Here is a 20,940-nt window from a genome sequence, read left to right as displayed (position 1 = left end):
CTGTCTTGTGTTGGTTTAATTGGAGAAAATTCTCCAGACATCCTGTTATTTATATCATCAATGCAGTCATAAAGCGATTTGAGGGGGGCATAGTCATTAGGTGACAAGGCCAGGTAGAGTTGTGTGTCATCAGCATAGTTGTGGTAATTAATAGAGTATCTGTTCATGATTTGCCCTAGAGGCAGCACATAAAGGTTAAAAAGCAGAGGCCCTAAAATGGACCCCTGGGGTACCCCACAGTTCAAGTGCATCAGAGAGGAGGTGTAGCTACCTATTGTGACAGAGAAAGTCCTTTGTTTCAGGTAGGACTTAAGCCACTCAATAACTACTCAAGACCCACCCAGTGCTCAAGTCGATGCAGCAGTGTGCCGTGGTCGACAGTGTCAAATGCCGCGCTAGGATCTAACAGCACCAAGACTGATGAATTGCCAGCATCAGTGTTAATGTGTATGTCATTTAAAACTTTAATTAGGGCTACTTCGGTGCTATGGTTAGCGCGAAAGCCCGATAGAATCTGATCAAGGCTGCTGTTAGATGACAGAAAGGCACTTAATTGGTTAAATACTATTTTCTCCATAATTTGCAGATGAATGGAAGGTTAGATATGGGTCTGTAGTTATTGAGGACAGAGGCATCAAGGTTATTCTTTTTCAGGCTTAACAAGTGCTTTTTTGAGGGCTGAGGGAAAAATTCCAGTCTCTAGTGAAGTATTGATAATGTGAAGCACCTCATCTGATATAAGATGGAGAATAGATTTGAAAAAAGTTGTTGGAAGGATATCTAGATCAGACGTAGAGGAGCTAAGACTTTGTAATTTTCTTGAGAGTGTCAAAGTCAACTAGACTAAAGGTTGTCATTATGTTAAGATTAATGTTTTCTGTAGCAAATTGATCCAACTTTAGAGTATTTTGCACCTGAGAGCTGATGTTAGTAGGCTACGTATTTTATCAATCTTGCCTTGAAAAAAGGATGCAAATTCATTGCATTTGCTAACTGAGAAAAAGTCTGAGGGCATTTGTCGCTGGGGATTATCCCCTTAATGCACGCTGTACCTCCTGTGGCACACTGTAATAGACATTGAAAGTTACGTATTAGACAGAAGATCCCCGAATTCCTTGAGGAAAAGAGGAGGAGAAAGCCCCGGTGGTCTGTAGATAGTCAATAGTAATATATCGGGAGAACATTTTATAACTCAGCTCAAATATTCAAAGGATGAAAAGGAGGGCACATAACAGGTCACCTTTTTGATATGGACAAGAAAACCTGTTGCTTAAAAAAAACCTGACGGAATTATAATGTCAGTGTGGAAAAAAACACATGTGACAATAGTCGATATAACAGTAAGTATGTGATTAACTCACTCAGCTGTGTCTCTCAGATCTAGATTCGTCCCCATGTTCTCATAAATGGGTAAAGTATTAATGAGCAGACCGTGACATCATGTTCATGTGATAAGTCAGGTGATTGGGTTCCTACGTCACACTGGCACAATATAACTTTCTGAAACCTCAAAGTGCTTGATCCCATCTACATAGACCCTGTAGTGTGATTGACAGCAAACACATAAACATGCCAGAGTGGCATCATAATAAACCGTCTATCTGCACACAACAGCGCCTTATCAAGGCATTCCCATCAGACAGTCTGTGGTGGTGATGGTTAATGGGTAAGCCATTGCAGAGGTGTGGGTGAGAACAGGAAGGACTGCTGGCTGACACTTCAGTACAGAGGTGTCCACTTCTCTCCCGGACGTCTCTCCTGGGAGTTTAGGCCAAGAGGAAACCATGGTGTTCTGCTGCCACGGCACGCGGTTCTGGGTGACGCTGGTCACCATGGGCCTGGTCTGCGTGTCGGTGATTGTGGGCCTTTGGGTGTACCAGCTCACCGCTCTTGAACCCCCCACCTCTGCCTGGGACCAGCACCGGCTTCCCTCTGGACTGGTGCCCGAGAGCTACACCGTGACGCTGTGGCCTCGGCTGGAGCGCGACGCCGACTACATCTTCACGGGCAACTCCACGGTGCGCTTCAAGGCCCTGCAAGACACCAACCTCATCCTGCTGCACTGCAGGAAGCTGGAGCTCACCACCATGGGCGAGCACATGGCCAGGCTGACTGCCGTCAGTGGCACTGCCCCCCTCATCCGCAAGACCTGGCTGCACGAGCCCATGCAGTACCTGGTGGTGCAGCTGAATGGGGCCCTGAGGGCGGGCCAGGACTATGACCTCTACACTGAGTTCCAGGGGCAGCTCCTCGACGACCTGGAAGGACTCTACAGGAGTGAGTACTATGAGGATGGGGTCAAAAAGTAAGTATGTAAGTAAGGTCAGGTAGGAAAAGTTCACTATACAGTATGTGTAGTTCACAACTACGTACAGAGCACAAGTTTTGTATTTTGTAGTCCACCACACAAGTATTACTCCTTGTGCCAATGAAGTTTTTTTTAAACTTGTGTTCACTTTGATTCTCTGTTTGCCAGTCTCACTCAAGGCCGGAGGATTAACCACACACACACACACACACACACACACACACACACACACACACACACACACACACACACACACACACACACACACACACACACACACACACACACACACACACACATGCACGCACCCACGTACACAAACACACACAGGATACACTCCACAAGGCCAACCCTATAGTGTCAGGGCATGAGTAATAAGCCTTTAATGACTCTGTGTCATTAACTGTTACCCTTTACTCTGTGGAAAAGGTCGGAAGCATGGATAAGGGATGAGGACATATGCACATCAAGTCATGTGTGCATCATCACGAGTGTGTTATGTAAGGCGAGACCAGATAAGCTACTCTCTAGAGTTGACAAACAAGAGTTATCAGATCTTCAGACTTGAAGAATCGTTTAACAGAATAATGACTGAATTTATATCACTGGATATGCTATAGAGCCGAAACAAATTTGAATAGTATGACAATGAGTGTTTTTGCAATTAAGCTTTCTTTCCTTCTTGACACCTGAGGATAAATGATACAAACACAAATTAAAAAAAGGCGTGCACATTTTAACATTCAGAAGAAGGCACCACAGTAGATTCTGTACTTCTATAATGACTGATTATGGTGATTAAATGCCATGTCTGGACTGGGACCAAATAATGGGCTTGGCATGTTTGGCTTAGTCCAGCCCCTCACACTTGCACAGGCAGGCTACTGTCGTACTACATCCCCAACAAAGAATCTTCTATTAGAGTAAGATACACCCCAAACCCTGCCTATCCAATGCAAAGGGGTGTGATCAAGTTCAGTCTCCTAAGGGGGCACTGTCCCCTCTGTCTTCTTCTTATAGAAGATGTGCGCTACGGCCATCTACAGCGCTAAGGGAGCTCCATTTATTCTTAACCTTAAAGGAGTATGCCACTATTTTGGGGCTTAATACAGTTAAAATCGTTGGCTGGGGTTTATAAAGGTGGTAAAGTGTCTTATTTTTCATGTTAAGCGTTGTCTTGCTTTAAGACAAGTTAAAAGAGGGAATATGTCGCTAAGCTAGTGAAAGTCAATGGATCCGTGTAGTATTGTGGATCCATTGACTTTCACTAGCTTAGCGACATGCTCCCTCTTTTAACTTGTCTTAAAGCAAGTCAACGGCTTACATGAAAAATAAGACACTTTACCACCTTTATAAACCCCAGCCAACGATTTTAACTGTATTAAGCCCCAAAATAGTGGCATACCCCTTTAAGTCTCCAAAGGTCTCCTTACCGAAGGTCACCTAAAGGGGCGTTCACCTGGCGTCACAGGGAACCAGGAAAAGTATGCGCTTGATGTATCTTACTCTAATAGGGAAGATCTGTGTCCCCACTTTCTTTGAATATGGACCAGTGGTACATCACCCCTAAATATTTGGGACTGATCCCATAAGAAAACAAAGAAACCCAGAGGACTAGTGGCCGAGAAAATTAATTGTGTATAACTACTATCATGAAGACATGTATATTTCTGTCATGTTTTAGATTCATACTACTTTCAGTAAAGTGGGATGTATTCCATGTAATGGGGTGCTTTATATTTGGTATCCTTTAAAATTTGTGTCTTTTTCTCCTTCATCTAAAGAGTGGTTGCCACAAGTCAGATGCACCCAACACATGCCAGGAAAACCTTCCCGTGCTTTGATGAGCCTGCCATAAAAGCCATCATCAACCTCACAGTCCTTCACAAACGGGGCACAGTGGCCCTCTCCAATGGCAAAGAGCTTGGTGTGTAGATGAACATTTTAAAACCTGCTTGCTTTTTAAAAATTCAATTTCATTACAACAGACCATGTCTGCCATGTCATCATCCAAAGCTTTTTTTTCCTTCTTCTTGTCCTCCAGCCACTGAGGACATTTTGGTTGACGGTCACACTGTCACCAGAACCACCTTTGAACCAACTCCGAAAATGTCCACATATTTGCTGGCGCTGGTGGTTAGCGACTATCACTATGTGACCCAAAATGGCACCACTGAGGTTCAGAACGTTCTTGCATTATTCTGTTCAGACGAACATTTATCAACATAGTACATTTACAAAACTGGCAAATGCAGGTGTTTTCACTTGTCTCTTGTGTGTCATTTTATACTTGCAGATAAGGATCTGGGCTCGTAAGAGCGCCATTTTTGCAGGTCATGGGGATTATGCTTTGGAAGTGACGGGGCCTGTTCTCAAGTTTTTCGAGAAGTACTATGACATTCCATACCCTCTGTCCAAATCAGGTGAGCATGTCCTCTTCTTTTTGTCATTATTGTTACAGAGTGAATATGGCTGCCGGTTCTCATTCATTCATTATGAAGGTAATTATTTGTGCTACCGTTGAAAAGCAACTCAACTTCTTCTTGGAGATTGAGGTAATAGGTGCTTAAACAAAGTGAGGAGACACTTGAGCTGTAGGTTGAAAACAGCCATTTGTATGTGAGATGACATGTCTTCAATCCCAACAAGTCCAGTTGCCATTATCCATATACATAATTTGCTCACACTTCTGACTGCATTAATCTTAGATCACCACAACATCCTGCAGTTCTCTTTCAGTCACTCGTTCGAGTGTCCTCTCCTATGGGGGATCAGTTGCCCATGCATTTCTTCATCAAATGTTGTTTCATGTATTCCCACTTCAAGACCAGATTGCACTTCCTGATTTCTACTTTGGGGCGATGGAGAACTGGGGCCTCGTGACCTACAGGGAGGCCAATCTCCTCTATGATCCGGATGTGTCATCCAATAGGAACAAAGAGACCACCGCTACAATCATTGCACATGAACTGGCACACATGGTACTCTGCAGCTATTCTGATGAATACCTTGACACAGTTGTTGTACAGTAACATATTAGCAATATTGTGGTATATTGAGGATAGTTGAAATACCTGAACACATGAACTTAAACTATATGTGCATGGAAGCTCAGAATCCATACACTTTTTATGCTGTCTATAGAAATGTACCCTCCACTATTGATCAAAGTATCCACACTTACTTTCAGCCCAGGTTGGCAATGGTAATTTCTAAATGGCCCATAGTAAGAAATACAGATAGGGAAAACTAACCTTCATTTTCCTGTATGTATACGTCTTTCTTTCAAGTGGTTTGGAAACCTGGTCACTCTGAAATGGTGGAATGAGGTTTGGTTAAATGAGGGCTTTGCTACGTATGTCTCTTACCTTGGAGCCCACGATGCCGAACCCAATTGGAATGTGGTATGCACGCATGCACACACACACAAGCACACATGCACGTACGCACACATACACACATGCGCACACACTGTGTGCAAATGTACAATGACCTCCACTGACCTACCCTTGAAGATGTAATGGGCATTTCAAAGAGTGACATTGATGATAGTGTTTTTTCCCATGGATTTTTCTGTTGTATTTGAAATAGTACTCTACAGTCGTTTACATGTTAATGTGTGGTGGCCTTGCTCTCTTACCTTTATCAGAAAGACTTGATAGTGCTGGATGAGATGCACAGGGTGTTCGCAGTAGACGCCCTCGCCTCCTCAAGACCCTTATCCTTTGACGAAGATGACGTCTATAAACCTGAGCAGATCACTGAGCTCTTTGACGTCATCTCCTACAGTAAGGTAATCACACAGATACACACGCACGCACGCACGAACGCACGCACACACGCACACACACACACACACACACACACACACACACACACACACACACACACACACACACACACACACACACACACACACACACACACACACACACACACAATACAACCAGTCTCTGCATGCCTGTGTATACCATAAATCTTAGTAGCAATTTAATTGGAGGGATGTGAACATTTTCCCTTTTCTCAATGTACCTTACATTCTGGTGTACTCAGGAAAGTTGGCAGAAGTTAATAGTTAATACAGTATTTTCAGAAAGAGTAGGGGCTCTGAAATTCATAGTTGTGGTAACGCCATTTTTCTTTTTCCAGGGTGCTTCTATTTTGCGGATGCTGTCTGACTTCCTCACTGAACCAGTGTTCCTTCAGGGACTCAAAGTTAGTACTTATTATTACTATTGCTACTGAAATGGTTTTTATTATTATTATTATTATTTTATTAGATTATTCAATAGTATTGCATTTTTTTGCATTGTAGTACAATTTTACAAGTAATATGTTTGGTGTGTATGTGTGTGCATGTCTGATCTATTGTTATCCATGCACAGACATATCTGAATGCCTTTGAATACAGTAATACAGAAAGTAGAGATCTTTGGGATCATCTAGAAGCGGTAAGTAGGCCAAACCCTAACCCTCACCCAACCCTAATGCCTAGTAATCACATTGTCTTGCCTATGGTATTATTTGACTAACACTCTGTGTACATGTTGTTAGATGTCTTGATAAATAGGACATTTCCTTTAATCTTTTTACCAAAATGTGTTTGTTCACATGCCATCAGGATAATACACGTAGCCTTACAAGAGCAATCATAACTATTCCTGTGGGGAAGGAGAAAACCATCTTTGTTATTGTCCGTTTACATGCAAGTGTGAAACCAGACTTTTCAAAAATCTTTTGACAGTTTTTAGCAGGTTTTTAAAAAAATATTAATATGCACTTATGTAAAAAGGGTCTACAAGACATTAGATTCTTGTGGTCTGATTTTGTTTCCTGAATGTTCGGTAAGTATGTCTTTGGCTGCCATATGATCCCTCAGAATTCTGTGGAATGTACACGGGACCTTTGGGACACAAAATCTGTGTCAATTTCACAGATTTTGGCAAAATTCCGTAGCCTGGCAATGCCATCCTATGTACTCCACCCAAAGATGTTGGCTCCACACATCATCTGGCAAAAGCCTTGAGCTCGGTTCTCTCAGTGTTTAGCTAATCAGCAAACAGTTGAGAGTGGTGATGCAGAACTCACCCGCAAAGTCCGTAGCTGATTGGTTTAGGTAACTATATTCATCATACTTTTGTTTTGTTATTTGTATGCTTTTGTGAGAACAATGTATATCATAACAGTCATGCTAATAAAGCACAATATGGGGTTTAATTTGAATTCCACACTGAATTTAAATGTCAGAGTATCTCCCAACCTCCACGGAAATGGATTCCTCTTGGAGGAGTCAACAATTGCTTTCGCCTAGGCTACAAATTCCGTGCTATAGTCACAGAGGGGTTTTCCGTGATGGACTAACGAAAGTGCTTTATCTATATTCCCACAGCTCTATGTTCCCATAGGCTTGTGTTTTCTCGTGATTTTACATTTTTTTTCTCAAAAAACATTTCTTAATGACCGGTTAGGGTTAGGGATTGTTTTGGTCTGGGGACAGCTAGTATTCTTTCATTTAGTACATGAATTTGATAGCCTATCAACCAACTGGAAAAGGTATTTCTCAAAAACATGTCTTTACTGACAGGTTAAAGAAATACTATGCAACTTTTTCATTGTCATGTAATGGGATGGAACTCAAGGCTTTGCCTGATTGGCCTGTTATGGCGAAAATGGAAATATTTCCATGTCCATCTGGTGGCCCTGGCCCACAACCGCACATGCAGGTTTGCCCACTGACGCCGCGTACAGCTCTGGAAATTCAATTTGCGGCTGCTGGGGAGCTTCTAGATCTAAACTAAACTGTAGCAGCAGCTCGCTGAGAACTGGCTGTTAGCTGACTGTAAAATATCATGCTGGCATAACCAGTGAAAAAAACGAATGGGACTGCAGATAAATCATGAGCTAATAGAGACGAAAGGGGATTGGACAGGCAAATAAATAGCTTGTGTGAACATTTGAAAAGCCCTTTCAAAATGGAGAGAGCTGAACGCAATATGAGCAAAGGATTGTGGATTTAAATTTCTCATCCCACGCCATCTATATGCCTCGTTTAGTTTTCTTAGTTTAGTTTTCTTAGTTTAGTTGAAATCTGATGGCGTAGCCTACTTGATGTAAAGGACACATCAATCAGTTGAGTCTAAAGAAATATGTTGCCGAACAAGACGTGAACTCATAGAGGTAGAACATTACCGTGAGCTGTCATCTTGCTAAAGATAGGCTTCGGATACATGTCCACTTTCACTTTCAACACTTTCAAAATGCGGCTTGTCTCCTCGACCTCAAGCTCTTTATTACTGATACAACAAAATAAACTGAAGCCTTTCGTCTCCTCGCTCTCGTTATGTAATGTATAGTTACTGGAAATGTGTAATAAAAACGGGGGTAGGTAGCCCATATAGCCTATAGGCCTACCGGGATCAAGTCATATCATACATCCATCGTGTAGGGAATTGCAAAACATCATGGCAGGTGTGTGAAAGACGACGCAGAGAACTCATGAGCAACGGGGGGAATCGCCGTATATGAACACTGAAAACAACTCTTAGAAGTGGAGAGAGCTGAACGCAAGGAAGGGCATGATTACAAAAGAGATTCGCACTAGCTGGAAGTCAATTTCAATATTTTAGTTCAATGCAAAATTTTGCTAGAAGAACCACTAGAGGCCGCTAGAGTTTATTTGCATGGCTCTGAAATCTGAAAGCTGCATTAGGGATTGTTTTGGTCAGGACACAACTTAATTGCTACAGCATTCCTTCCCTTAGTATTAGCATTTAGTATCTATTTCTAATTATATACTAAACATAGTGCTGTGGGAATATAGAAAGCACTTTCATGAGTCCATCACGGAATTAACTTCCTTGTCCAAGAGCACAGAACTTTGGCAAAATCTGTGAAACTGACACAGATTTCGTGTCCCAAAGATCTGTGTCCATTCCACGGAATTCTGTGAGATCAGGCTGCTTTGTTCTGACTACTGTCCATAGCTCTCCTGCCATAGAACACTTGTCACAGCACAAGTCCACAGAACTATACAGGATGCTTGCTGTTGTCTTTAAAGGCCATAATGACAGTTGTTTGTTCTGCAGGCAGTTAAAACGACTGAGACGAGTTTGCCAACCAGAGTTCATGACATTATGTACCGCTGGGTCCTGCAGATGGGCTTCCCTGTGGTATCCATAGATACGGCCACTGGAACTGTATCCCAGCAACACTTCCTGCTTGACCCCAATGCTGTGCCAGAAAGGCCATCACATTTTAAGTAGTGCATCATTTTTCAAATTTAACTATGTTTAAAAGTATAATACAATTAAGGTTTTTGTCCAAAAAACAAAAAACAAACTATTTTTGTTAGATGCTATAGCCCTTGGTCAATGTGGGGTTGCAAGCCAGTGTAGTCATTGTAATGTAGTCAGTGTAATGACTGTAGTCATTCTTCCTCTTCCCTCCTTCCTTGAACCTTCACCCCTCCAATTCCAAGGTCAACTCAATAATCATTAGGCTACAGCTGTCCCATAATAATGGATGTAGCAAAGAAATTGTGTTTAAGTGGCACCACTTTTCTATACATAGGCCTACTACATTAATAACATATTTTTGCATAGTTCGAAATAGGTGTTAAATGTAAGTCCAGAGAGTTTTTGTTCTTCTGTGCATGCATCTGTTCTTTGTCGTTGTAGCTATCAGTGGATCATCCCAATAAGATGGAAGAAGTCTGGAGGTAGCAGCACGCTATCTTGGCTACTGGAGAAGCATGGTAAAAGATTGTGGCCTAAACATTGACCATGTTTTGTATTTTGCTCTGAATCCATGCTCTTAGATTTGCTTTGTGTGGTATATCTTTTTTTTTTAACTATTTTAAATTGTCTGTTGTTCTATGTGGAATTGTTTTTGCTTCATTTGCATACTGAAGTTGTCGATAGTGTGATGAAGACCTCAGGGGAAGAGTGGTTACTGGCCAACATTAATGTGACTGGTTACTACCGAGTTAACTATGATGCTGCAAACTGGGATAGGCTCCTGGTCCAACTCAAGGATGACCATCAGGTAAGTCCATCTATCCACTAACACAGTGTTTCTCAAAGTGGGGCCTAAGCTCCCCTGGGGAGGGGCACGAAGGCATCTCAGGGGGGGCGTGTGACATCTGATTGTAGGTTTTTCCCCCCAAGGAAATGATTTCCTGTCTTGTCAATAAGTTTAAAGCCCTCACCAACATTATATTATTGTAATGAATTTGAATAGCATAGGAAATGAACACACATCTGCATTTGACTGCAGTCCCTCTTTGTTTAATCTCACCAGTCACCTTTCCTTTGATTCTGCGCAGCAATCGCAAAATCAGTCTGCGCGAATAGACTACTGCTGTTGCTTGGGGGGGACTCAGAAGCATTTAGACCCTTTGAAGGGGGGAATGATGGAAAAAGTTTGAGAACCACTGCAATAACAGATTAACACCTTTGCGCAGAGCCTACTGGATGTCATAACCTTACCGTCACTAAAATTCTAACGACCAAGTCTTGATCCGCTTTAAGCCTCTTGGTAATGTCATACCAATGTTGTTATGATGATGTAGTTGAGTCTTTTCAGCAGTGAGCAAATGGGCCCGCCGATGGGACTATCTGCACAAAGAGGCTCATTCGCTCATTCATACCCTACGTGTGACACAACTATGTGTGAAGTGTATCACACATTCTAACCATTGATTCCGTACTTACATGTACATATTTTGACATGGAATCAAGGAGCTTAACTTACATACGCAACAGATTTAAACAGATTGAAAACAATTGGAAAAAACCCACTACACATCAAAGACAGACAGGTGTTGATGGTTACAACATATAAAAAGACGTACACACGTAATTGACCCAAATATAGGGTATGAATGACCTTTAGGGTGCTTACCCAGTGCAAGCAAATAATCCTATAGGAGAGAAAGATATGTCAACCTCCGCCCATTCAATGCAAAGGAGTGTGCTCAAATTCGGTTTCCTAAAGGGGCGTTGTCCCCTCCCTCCTCTCTTACTGTGGTGTTTGCACAAGAAATGCGCTATCATCATCTACAGTGCTAAGGCAACTCCATTTATTCTCAACCTCAAGAGTCCCAAGGTCTCCTAACTGAAGGTCTCCTAAAGGAGCATTCACCCGACATCACATGGATATCGGAAAAGAACGAGCCTGAAGTATCTTTCTCTCATATAATTCTTTGGTGCAAGGCAATGCAAACCTTGAACTTAACAAGACTGAAACAAAGCTTTTGTAAATATGTCCTCACCTTCTTCTTCAGGTAATTCCTGTCATAAACAGAGCGCAGCTTGTTGATGATGCTTTCAATCTTGCAAGGTCAGAGAAACTGAGATATTTGGGTAACACTTTACTTTACGGTATAGTAATTACTGTGTACTTTCTGTGTAACAACAGGGTAACAGAAAGACGTTACATGGTATCTGATGGGTAAAAGGGGATACCTTTAGATACCATGTAACTTCTCTCTGTTACCCTGTTGTTACGCAGAAAGTACACAGTAATTACATAGGGTAACTGTACCGTAAAGTAAAGCGCTACCGATATTTGCTTTCATTTTAGCACCTAATACTGTAACTGTAGCTAATATTTGTTAAGCTTGAGCCTAATTGGCTGTTTCATCTCCAGGGCTAAATTGATCCCCATGAGTTTAGCTCTGAACACAACAACATACCTAACACAAGAAAGAGACTACATGCCCTGGGAATCAACTCTAAACAACCTGGACTACATAATTCTAATGTTTGAAGGGACACGTACCTATGACATAATGCAGGTGAGTTGTGTATAACCAATTCTGTGTGTAAGCCTAGTCATTTTTGCATACATGACTACCTTTTGGTGTTTAATCTACATGAATGGCAATATTATGTGTGTAGCCTATATTTATATTTAGAAAGGGTATGCATTTGAATAAAGTGCTGGTTTTACAAAGCAATTTCATCCCACCGTGTATTTTTCGATATCTCTTGACATACCAGAGGTACCTCAAACAACAAGTGGAACCATTGTATGCATATTTCAAGAAAATCACAGCAGACTGGTCCAAAGTGCCCGATGGCCACACTGAACAGTAAGTGATGTTGGATATTTAGCACGACCTTGGATCCATTTATAAATGTGCTTCATTCATCCAGAAGGCTTGTATCTGAACTTTCTGCATTTGCAGGTACAACCAGGTGAATGCTCTGGAGGTGGCCTGTAGCACTGGGGTAGACGACTGCCAGAACGTCACATCAGGCTGGTACAGTCAGTGGATGGCACAGCCTAACAACAACACGTAAGTCTGCAGTAGAGTTGTGGTCTCTCATAGGGTTTTCACACCTGGTCCCCTTTAAGTGAACCAAACTCAGTCCTCTTTAAGTGGACCAAAAAGCCAACCGACAGCAAAAGGACTCAGTTCTGTTTTTGTTCATATTGTGAGTGTATTACAAAAAGAACTGGCTGATCTTTCTGGTCCTGGTAGGCTTTTAGGGTGTGTCACTCTTCTTTATTATCACACCCGGTCCTCTACAGCCCACCTTAAGGGATTACACCTAGTCACAAGTGTAATTTGTCAGAACTCATAAGCGAACCAAACTGAGACCATGTCAACGAAGGTCTCAGTACGGTTTGCTTCTGAGGGGTCTGGGTACACTTTGGAGCGTTCACATATGCGGCAAAAATGCTGAGTCACTACTCTGAGTTCGCTTAAGAGTGATTCTACGATTCGCCTACGCTTTTGGCAAAAGCAAAATGTCAATTATCAGTATTTTTTTCAACTAAATGACCTAGATGTTTACATAGTGTATATATTTAAGTTTCCAAACAAACAAATTGCCAAGCTTAATCTTAAATCATTTGATAAATACTCTAATGAAAGCGAACATTTGCTTGATTATTTTGTCAATAGTGTTATGGACAAATACTATGTCATTTCAAACATATATAAAAATACTACAGAGTTGAAACAACATACGTTTGAAAGTGCTTATGTCCCTTAGCAATAATGTTGTCATTAATCTGTGCAACTGATATAGAAAATGTGATTGTTGAGCTTCATAAGTAGGATTTTATGATTCACTGTGATACAGACTGACACATTTTTCATTATAAATCCCTGTAACGTCTGATTTGAATTTAGTCACCCTCCTTACACAAGACTTCCTTCTCCAGAGATAATCCCTAGTGTCTGTTCATAGGATTTTTCCAACACATAAGGGATCAATAGCACAAAAACACTTTCAAAACAGTCAACCGTGTTACTCAATTGTGTTACGGTCAACAGTGCAGGGTAACAAGTCGGCACTTTTTTAAGAGAAGAGCAGACAAACCCATCTCCCTAGAACACAAATTATTTTGTTTGTTTGTCTGTCAATATGGAGATAAATTGGCAAAAACATACTCCTCCTCAACTGTCATAGCTAATTGTAACACCATTGACGGTAACACGGCTTGACATTTCAGCCATTTTTATGGTGTTGTGCTAACTGAGGACCTCAGAAGTTCCACCACAACACCTTAATCAATTCATGTATTTGTATGCTTTATCTGTGTTTTTCTACATGTGATTTCTAATTCAGATTCTTATGAATATGTTGATAACACAGTTGACAGGCAATTTTCCCTTTGAAAAAGAATGGATTACATTATGGAAGGATGGAGCTCAAAACTTACCAAAAAGTCTTCCCATATCCTGCCAAAGAGGTTATGACATAATGTGATGTTATTCGTATGGCCTAAGACCAAACCATTGCTGATGGAGGGGGATTCAGACCGTGACACGGTTAACACAGTTTTCGTGGACACACACAAAATGGCAAATTTCATGTATAATGGAAAGCACAGTGGTCTTTCTGACAGTTTTGTCATGTTGTGATAATTACTGTGGATCAACATTTGCAATCCCCTTGAGCAAAACAAGTTTCTTTACCTGCTAATATGAAGACTGAATCTGACATTTGGAAAACAGGACGGCATGAAAACGCCCAAAACCAGAATTAAATATTCATTCTTGCTGAGGGAACTAATGCCATGTCTACACTTTCTGTATTATATGAAAATAAATGTATGCTAAAGTCCAAAACATCATTGGATGCAGTGGAATTGGCAAATAAAATCCATGGACTTAAAAGCGCAGACGAATCGTGGAATCACTCGTAGGCGACTGAGAGGGACCAGGTGTGAAAACGCTGTAAAACAGCTGCGTGATAGCATAGTGATTCAATTCTAGTCATCTTGCCTCAAGTTCACGAAAAAATACTTTTAATTTACAAAAAGTAAAACTTGCACAATAGGCCTTCCCATATTATATAATTTTAATCAGTAAAGGAAATAAATTAATCTAAAAAAGTTGACAAAAGCTTTGCGTAAATTTGTCTTTTCTTTTACCAGAGCGTACTAGAAACGGATGTTTAAAGTAAAGATTTTTTATGGTGCATCCTTCATGACATGGAGCCTCGCTCAACATTTGTGCAACCTTAACTTTCTTTTATGACATTGCCTCTGGCTTCCTCTGTGGCAGGATCCACCCGAATCTAAGGGCTACGGTCTACTGTAGTGCCATCCGCAGTGGAGGGGTGAAGGAGTGGGACTTTGGCTGGACAATGTTTAAGAGTGCTACCATCGCCATAGAGGCCAACAAACTCATGGCTGCACTGGCTTGCACACATAACACCACTCTCTTAAAACGGTAAGACTAGTAGACTGCAGAATTCGGAGCAGCATTTTGTGGGCTTATTACCTTGTCTCCCGGAGGGTTTTTCGGGCCAGATATTGCAATGACCATGTCTGTCTGTCAAGTCAAGTAGGTTTTATTGTCAATTTCTTTACATGCACTGGTCATACAAAGAATTTGAAATTACATTTCTTGCTTTCCCATACAGACATAGACTAATCTAGGTAGGACATAGACAGTATAGACATAGACAGTACTTATACATGGACTTAAGACAGTATGGACATAGACAGTGCTCATACAGACATTTAAAGTGCAGGACTGGACAACAGAAGACTTGTAGAGGACATACATTAAGAGGTATTGTTGTGCTTTTGTGCTTTTCCTAAAAAAGTCCTTTATAGCGTTCTAGACATGGTAATAGTAGCATTTTGAAGAAAAATAAATATTAAAAAGGTTTGTCAAGTACACCAGCAGCAGTGTGTGTGTGTGTGTGTGTGTGTGTGTGTGTGTGTGTGTGTGTGTGTGTGTGTGTGTGTGTGTGTGTGTGTGTGTGTGTGTGTGTGTGTGTGTGTGTTTAGTGCAGGTAGAAGGTGCGGTGTGCGTCTGTGTGTGTGTTCGTGTGTCTGTGTGTGTGTGTGTGTCAGTGTGTGTCAGTGTGTTTATGTTTGGGTTTAGTGCAGAAAGTGCAGTGTGCTTGTGTGTGTGTGTGTGTGTGTGTGTGTGTGTGTGTGTGTGTGTGTGTGTGTGTGTGTGTGTGTGTGGGTGTGTGTGTGCATGTTTTGAGTTAGTGCAGGTTGAAAGTTCAGTCACAAGTATAGTAGTGCAGGTGGAATGTTCAGTCGCAGATATGGTGGTGGGGGATGGGGGGGGGGTTGTCAGTGGCCTTGCTGGCTAGAGGCTGACAGTGGAGGGAGAGTGGGTTGAGTGTTCAGCATCTTGATCGCTTGGTGCATTGTGCTGCTCGCCAGCCTGGTGGTACGGGAACGGAGGCGCCTGTACCTCTTTCCAGAGGGCAGGAGGCTGAACAGTTTGTGTGCAGGGTGGCTTGTGTCTTTGATGATCATCAGTGCTTTCCGGGTGAGGCGTGTGGTGTAAATGTCCTGCAGGGAGGGGAGTGGTACTCCAATGATCTTCTTCGCTGTGTTCACAACACGCTGGAGTGTCTTCCTGTTTTTCTCCGTGCAGCTTCCTCCCCACACTGTGATGCAGTTGGACACAACGCTCTCTATGGTTCCTCTGTAGAATGTTGTCATGATGGAGGGTGTAGCACTTGCCTTCTTTAGTTTGCGCAGTCTGTCTGTCTGTCTGTCTGTCTTTTTGTCTGTCTGTTTGTGTGTCTGCCCGCAATGTTTTGGGCCACCTGCCAGTGGCACCAAACACACAACATCGTGTGCATCTAGCATTGGCTGGGGTGCCAGTCAGCGGCGTGGAACAGGGGGGGAAAACCCCGACTCATTCTCAGGGCCCAGCCCACCTGGGGGGCCCACCGGGGGGCCCCTATGGAAAATGTTCTTCTTGTTTTGCTTTTTTAAACATTATTTTTACAATAATGTCAATACATGTTGGTAATTTATGTAATTCCAATGTTCTCTGGAAATACATCTGTTAAATTGGATATCCTAGCCTGCAAATAGGCTACAATATATATCAAACACCCCCATAATCAGTACGCATTGGTTTAGTCCGCCCTCTCGCGGACTTTTGATTGCACAATATGCGTAATCAACACTCACTCACTTCATTATAGGCATTAAACGCAGCAGCCGGTTAGCAATGAAAGATGTCTAAAACACCAGGCTTTCACAATAAGAATAGAAAGGCAAGAGAGACAGGGGAAACCAGACGAAGCAACTACTGCTGATTTCTTGCAAGAAAGGTGAGCCCAAATGTCAAAATTACCGCCTACAGTAGGCTAACTGGTTATCTCATTCCCATTCCGTGTGGCCTAGGCTACTGTGATAGCCGGAGTCAGATTAAAAAATATATATATCATTTTTTGGCTATAATTGTGATAGTCTATTGAACCCATATTTGTCTTTGATATATTCATAACAAGTCACAAGACCAACATAGGGTCGATGTTGGTTCAAATATCCAAATAGCAAAGCTAATTTGTAAAATGAATCAAGAAAATGTCACAAACGTGAAGATGCCCCCTGTCACAGCAGATGCAAATTGTGCGAACTTGAGAGAAGGTGAACCTATTTTAGCTAGCCTAATATCCTAATGTTGAGGAAAAGCAGTTTCTCAATCGGGTGCATCACATTTGCAGATTGATTATGTCCTCGTAACGATATTAATCAACGTCACGTTCATCAGTTGCCAATGTCAAGGTGGCGGTGCGAGCTGTCAGTCCTGAACCGTCATTCTGCTTTCATTTTGCGGTCTCAACACTCTCAATAGGAAATCTCTGGTTACTTTCCCTGGCCATCTGACAACGTCCGTTGTAGCTGAAGTGTGGTAAATTAATGACGAGATTTTGACGGGGCACCAGTCTGCGTTTTGAATGCTGCTGACGCCATTCTAATCTGCGCAAATCGCAAGACAAAAGATAGGCAGAGTAGCCTACCTAACTCCGTGCTGAGCAGGTAGCCTATCTGCATTGAGTGCTCATGACAATTACCCTATTTAAGGTAGGCTACTGTGAAATAGTTACTGGCCAATTTAAATCTGAAAATATAGCCTATGCAGTAGCCTAATAAATAATGATTTCTATTTGACTAGGTTCGGGGTGCCCTGACTTTAGAAGGTTGAGAATAACGGCATCAAATCCAAACAGCGATACTTTTGTTCCAGCCTATTTTAAGCGACATTCCATAGTAAGCTTCTGCCAGTAAATCACAGCTGATTCTCTATTCCTTGCTCTCCCAAAAAAACAACTAGGCCTAACGGACAAATGACGTGCGGGTGCGTGCAGCGGGCCAGTGCAAGTGAATGAATGTGTGCGCGAGCGCGTGTGTTTCTGTTCAGGGATGCATATTGAAGAAAGTCCAGTTCTATATCAATGTCTCATGTCTCCTTATTGCACGAAATATTAGGCTAAATGCATTGTGAAGAGAGATTTACCAGTCTCTCTCCTCCCCCTCACACCATAGTGATGAAGTGATTAAAAGTCATCTCTATGAATATGATAGCAGACTTTTCACAACTGGTGATGTGAAAAATAAGGACATTATGTCTGTTCTGTGATAGGCTATCATATGACTGAAAATGAGGATGATTCAAGTGAAGGGGAGGAAAGCATAGGCCTAGAGGGGTTTTCTGAGGAAGGCAAGGAGGATGACAATATCAGTCGCGCGTTCGCGGGGGGGGGGGGGGGGGGGGGGGGTTGTTTGGGGGGGATGTTTGGGGGGTTGTGAGTAGGGGGGCCCATGAAAGAAGTTGTTCCTAGGGCCCCAAATTTGGTGCTACGCCCCTGTGCCAGGTTGCCACAGCTGGTACCTCTTGTTTTTACACTGTATCTGCCCCACTCACTTACAGATTAACACCACATTCTACTTTCATTTTACAACATTTTCATTCTATGACATTTGATGCGTGCTGACTGTTTATTTCAGGTATCTAAACTACACGCTCCAGCCTGATGAAATCCGAAAACAAGATGCAACTACCGTGATTGTATCTGTTGCGGGTAATGTGAACGGGCAGGATGAGGCGTGGAATTTTGTGAAAGAAAACTGGGGATACATGTTCACTGAGTATGTATTAACCTTAACAATGCTACCTGATACTGCTTTACCTTCAAAGTGGCGTTATCCATTTCCCACCCATACCATTGCACCACAACCTATTAGCGCAAAAAACTATTTTCTGTTCCTCTTAAATACAGCATTATTCTTGTTTGATTGCACATCTGTTGCCTGCTCAGAACAACATCTAATTACTGCATAACGCATAGAATTAATGCAGTATTGATGAAAATGAGTATATGTTCTAGGTATGGAGTTGGTTCTTTCTCATTTGGAAACCTCATAAGCGGTGTGACTGCAAGTTTCTCAACACAGGAAGACTTGAATGAGGTGAGTTGTTACTAAGACAAATAGTTTGTCATATGCCATTGTCTATAATATTTCTGAATTTCCAAACATGATGACTGACATTTTTTATTTTACTTTCAAAGCTTGTGGAGTTTCAGGAGCGTTATGCAGACATTGGGTTTGGGTCTGGCACCCCAGCCCTGATGCAGGCTTTTGAGAGGACCCAGGCCAACATCAAATGGGTGGCTGAAAACCAGGGGGAGATTGAAGAGTGGCTCATCCAGCACACGTCATGAACACTTCCTCTACTAGCATCTATCATTCCTTTCATGGAAACCATCCATCCATCCATCCATCCATCCATCCATCCATCCATCCATCCATCCATCCATCCATCCATCCAATTGTAGCCTATGTGCCAACTAGCAAGTGAGCTAACAACACGTCTGTGATAGCAACACATGCATCTTAGAGGGTTGTATCTCCCCTCATAAAACTTGGTTGTGTGGATTAGTGAATAACTCAAGCCAATTCAACTTACAGTAGTATATAAAAAGGCTCAGAAAAAAACATGGTAAAAGGCATGTTTGCTTGGTGAGGTTTCAACCTGAACGTTGTGATCAGATGAGACCTAATTTTTTATCTAGGTTATTTCTTATTTGCCTACGAGTGCGAGTATAAACTGCCTCCACCACACCCACCCGCATTTGCTTCTCCTCTCACGTGTTTATTAGTAAGAAACCCCCAGCGGTGTTAATACCCTGAAGTCTCTTCCACTTCTCACCCGCTCTTCAATTAGCGCCTCACTGCAAGTATCATTACACTAGTACAGTGTTTCTCAAAGTGGGGCGGAAGCCCCCCCAGGGGGGCGCGGAGGTATTGGAGCGGGGGCGCTTTTAATAATTTTCTGCTTTGCCATTAAGTCAACACATTCACTTTACAATCACAACATATTCATTAATTTATTCACTAATATTTAGAGAACATCATAGGCCATATATGTGTATTGTTATACTGTATGTGTGTATTATTAGGCTGTAATAAACTTTTCGAAGGCCTATTTATTTGTATTTTCGTAACCATTTTGCTCGAGGGGGGCGCAGACAGACACCCTTCCTCTGAAGGGGGGAATGGCACGAAAAGTTTGAGAAACACTGCACTAGTATGATTGACTCTATCACACCTTTCCCCTTCATGAGAAGGACTCAAAAGGGTGTCATTGTGAATACATATGGAATGGACTGTAAATACTGTATATGTCAATCCACCGTTTCAAGTTATTCACAGTGCTGTAAATGACCACAAAGAAATACCTGATAGTACATCATCTTTCATATTTTATTATATATACTCTGTTATATTTACAATCAGTAGAAAAATAAAGCCACATTTAAATAATAATTTTACTGGTAGATGCACGTCTCATAACTAGTGAACATGTTTCATGACCAGTTGGAGGAATGTCTTGTAGGAGGTGTTGCTGGCAGAGTCCTTCCTCTTCACTGCAGTGGATAGTAGAAGTCATGACCTATTGATAACAGGCTTTGCTGCAGAGGAGACATAAAAACAATCTGTTAATATGTTGATTTTTTTCTTTTTTTTCCATTGCATGCATATTGTAAAATACTGTTTTTGACATATTATGCAATTCCTAGTGCATAATGGCAGGAGATTCTAGTCTTGTAACATGTGATCTGTAGTTGTCATAATGTTAATAAAACTACACATGGAGTACTACATTGTCTTGAAAGTTGCTGTGATATCCCTAAACTGCAAGCTAAGGTCTTACCTGATGCAACATCACATCTTGGTGCTGGTTTTGCTGGAGACTAGTGTACTGTGCCAATGGCTGGCTGTGTGGCTCCTTGTGCCGTCCCCAGTGACAGCTTGACTGGTGCTGAGGGCCGTAAATGAGTAAGTCATCCAGGGAACCCTGAGAACGACACTGTGTGTGTAGTCGGTGCGCTTGGTATTGG

At 42.0% G+C, this 20,940-nt stretch overlaps 1 protein-coding gene across 1 annotated transcript; it reads left to right on the top strand.

The window, feature by feature from the left end:
* Positions 1 to 1,907: 1,907 nt before the first annotated feature.
* On the top strand, positions 1,908 to 19,843 carry LOC134447778 (aminopeptidase N). Its single transcript, XM_063197422.1, has 20 exons — positions 1,908 to 2,305; positions 4,093 to 4,235; positions 4,353 to 4,486; positions 4,605 to 4,731; positions 5,135 to 5,289; positions 5,599 to 5,712; positions 5,958 to 6,101; positions 6,458 to 6,523; positions 6,694 to 6,759; positions 9,394 to 9,566; positions 9,985 to 10,061; positions 10,218 to 10,351; positions 11,592 to 11,647; positions 11,957 to 12,104; positions 12,310 to 12,401; positions 12,498 to 12,608; positions 14,832 to 14,999; positions 18,545 to 18,685; positions 18,925 to 19,006; positions 19,108 to 19,843. Exons 1-20 carry the CDS (start codon positions 2,088 to 2,090, stop codon positions 19,258 to 19,260), a joined length of 2,502 nt encoding a protein of 833 aa, XP_063053492.1. The 5' UTR covers positions 1,908 to 2,087; the 3' UTR covers positions 19,261 to 19,843.
* Positions 19,844 to 20,940: the final 1,097 nt, after the last annotated feature.

The sequence above is a fragment of the Engraulis encrasicolus genome, chromosome 4, assembly GCF_034702125.1.
Source record: "Engraulis encrasicolus isolate BLACKSEA-1 chromosome 4, IST_EnEncr_1.0, whole genome shotgun sequence".
Lineage (NCBI taxonomy): Eukaryota > Metazoa > Chordata > Actinopteri > Clupeiformes > Engraulidae > Engraulis > Engraulis encrasicolus.
This window is presented reverse-complemented; position numbering and strand designations above follow the sequence as displayed.

Excerpts from the sequence above, each read along its gene's own strand:
- LOC134447778 (XM_063197422.1), top strand. The coding sequence starts at position 2,088 with ATGGGCGAGCACATGGCCAGGCTGACTGCCGTCAGTGGCACTGCCCCC. Across the intron at positions 5,290-5,598 it reads CACATGAACTGGCACACATG|TGGTTTGGAAACCTGGTCAC; the intron begins GTACTCTGCAGC and ends CTTTCTTTCAAG. Across the intron at positions 12,105-12,309 it reads GTACCTATGACATAATGCAG|AGGTACCTCAAACAACAAGT; the intron begins GTGAGTTGTGTA and ends TTGACATACCAG.